At 34.9% G+C, this 2766-nt stretch overlaps 1 protein-coding gene across 1 annotated transcript; it reads right to left on the minus strand.

Annotated features, from left to right (window-relative positions):
• Positions 1-865: 865 nt before the first annotated feature.
• LOC126706289 (BURP domain-containing protein BNM2A-like) lies at positions 866-2303 on the minus strand. Its single transcript, XM_050405690.1, has 2 exons — positions 2081-2303; positions 866-1947 (listed from the first exon to the last, which is right to left on the minus strand). The coding sequence occupies exons 1-2, from the start codon at positions 2132-2134 to the stop codon at positions 1036-1038; spliced, it is 966 nt and encodes a 321-aa protein (XP_050261647.1). The 5' UTR covers positions 2135-2303; the 3' UTR covers positions 866-1035.
• Positions 2304-2766: the final 463 nt, after the last annotated feature.

The raw sequence follows: 2766 nt of genomic DNA on the forward strand, positions 1-2766 counted from the left end.
CTTTGTCCCAAAAACATTTGATATTTGTGAGCTATAAATATCATACATTGATTTGGGCATCAAGGTAATTATCATCAATAAAATTTCATAGTATTTGTTTCAACTTTTCTTTATGAATTCAAGATTTTCTCAAGCGTTCATGTGCTTTTGAAGAAAAAATAAATGTGTATTCTATTTCATGGGACTAATCCACTGTGTCAAATAGAAGGTTTTCTCAAGCATTCCTGTATTTTTCCTGAAATAGATGTAGAAAAAAATTGAGTCCAATTCACTAAATCCATTGAGATAATGATGCGTTTACTTTATGTCACCATTGAAATGAGTACAATGAATTAGAGACATTAAACTCAAGCCAAGTCCATATATATATATATATATATATATTCTATTTTTTGCTGCACGCGTCAAATAAAAGAGGGTCAATATGACTCAATATGTATGGTCGATTCACACACTCCAAGCTAACCAAAATTTAATTGTCTTTTTAAGTCAGGAAATCTCTCTCTCTCTCTCTCTGAGGAACTCATTTTTTTTTTCTTCGATCAAGTTCAAGTTAAGTTCAGCCAATTGCAAAATATCCCCCACCTAAAGTTTCAGGTTTATGTAAGGAATATTCTTCGTCCACTTTGGTCAAGGCTTACTAGGTAAAAGATTTGAAGCTAAGTCTAAGAGGGGGAATGATTTTTAAAACAAACACGTAAATACATGCACACATCAACTATGAAATTAAGCAAAGTTAGTGGTGTGAACTGTATGAAAATGAAAGCAGAGAAGCATAATTGCATAAACAATCCTATAATTTTAATATAAAAAAAATGCAAGTGCAATTTAAGTCTAACTAGATGTAAATCTCAAAAATGAGAACTTGTTACACAGAAAAACTACTTTCTTCACTGATAAACTACAAACCATAAAACCACAATCACAAGAAACAACGCTGGTCTACATTTATTTAACACTATACTAGGCTCATGTATTCATGCGCCACAGTAGCATCAGGACCAGATAAAACATCATCACTTTGCTATTAGACTTCTAAATTGACACAGGTTTCGGGACCCATACAAAATTATCTGCTGGGAAGAAATGGCACACGCTGGAGGTCCCTGGCTGAACCCCAAGCACACGAAATGACACATGATCAGGGCTCCATTGAGAGGTATCCATGTGACAAACAGCTATAGCCTCCACCAAATCACCATTCTCACCACCAAGTGTTACCTTAAACACCTTGTTCTCACTGTGTTGGCTATGGCAATAGAAAATGGTATAAGGATAAGGCATGGTATGACATGCTACCATCTTGGGAGCTGGAATTTCCTCAGGCATCTTTAGGAAAGTGTAGTTTTGATAAAGGGTGGTTGACTTAGTGAGGTGGGAGGTACTTAGAACTTGGAAAGGAGAGTACTCCAACCCCATTATGCCACGTGTAAAATCAAGCATGGATTCTAAGGAAGTTGCACAGAACTTGGTCTCTCCTTTGAGGGGCTTAGTCTCACATTCTTTGAGTGTATCTTTCATGGCTTTGGCTTGGTGAGAGTCAGAAGAGAAAGAGAAGAATTCAAGAAGGTATGGGAGTTGTTTTGATGAGAAGGGAATTGGGTCAGCTTCTTCTCTTGGCAATAAATGAGGAGAAGTTGAAGGATCTCTCTTAGGGAAATAGATGGGCAATTTTTTTCCTACCTTTAGATCCTTCACAGTGAAGAAGATCATTGAGGAAGTGTCCATATGATCCATGTGGGATGAATGATGAGTATGCACATGTTCTTGCTTAGATTGATCATTCATGACATGTTGTTTTTGGGAATCATATAATATTATATGGACATCATCATGTTCCTTGCTATCACTGTCCATGCTAGGAACATCACCATTCATATGATTATGATCTATAAGCTCTTCTTGGTGAGTTTTGGTCAACTCCCTTGCCCCAATTCCATGAACAAACTGTAGAAAATTGAGTGACAAAGTGGGAATAGTTAATAAAATCCTAATCAGAAACTTCAAAAAGTCAATACTATTTCTTCTGAAAGACATGAATATTGCAATATATAAGAAACAACTACAATTTTGAGATTACCAGAACGATTAAGAGACGAAGGAAGAGGCTCCAAGATGCAAACCCAATACCCATCTTTCTTCTTTGGTCAAAGAATTTCAACTTTGTCTATCCTATATTGAAAGAAAAGAACACAAGCACCAAATGAAAAGTGAGACCAACATATGTCATTAAAAGCAAATTGAATAAAGCCAAGAGCTAGTAGCCTAGTTCATATAACATCTTTAACTATTCCTCTATAGTCTATCCCACAACCACTAACACAAAATAATGGAGAGAGAAGAAGAAGAGATAGAGTGATACCTTTTCTAAAGGAATGACGTATGGGCGAGAAAGATTATAGAGGCTCAGAATATATTAATCTTTTTTCTTTTTTTTTTGAGAAACAGAATATTAATCTAGTAAATAGCCAAATTCGTTTTTAATATGTTGCATTTTCCCCTTTGAGGAAATGAATAAAGACCATTATTGCTCAAAATTGATCTTGACGCACCTTAGTTAGCATATTAAAAAATTTTAGGCCCTGCTTGGTAGACTATCTAAACAACATATTTTCAGTTTTTAAACAACATTACATATATTTCTACACATTTTTTCACCCATATGTATTTTAAAAAACTACAAACAATATTACTCAAATTCCTCTACCAAACAGGCCCTTAATGTCTCAGTGAGTTTATTGGAGCAATTTTTTTAGTAACTTACCA

Source organism: Quercus robur, chromosome 11 (assembly GCF_932294415.1).
Source record: "Quercus robur chromosome 11, dhQueRobu3.1, whole genome shotgun sequence".
Taxonomy (NCBI): Eukaryota; Viridiplantae; Streptophyta; class Magnoliopsida; order Fagales; family Fagaceae; genus Quercus; species Quercus robur.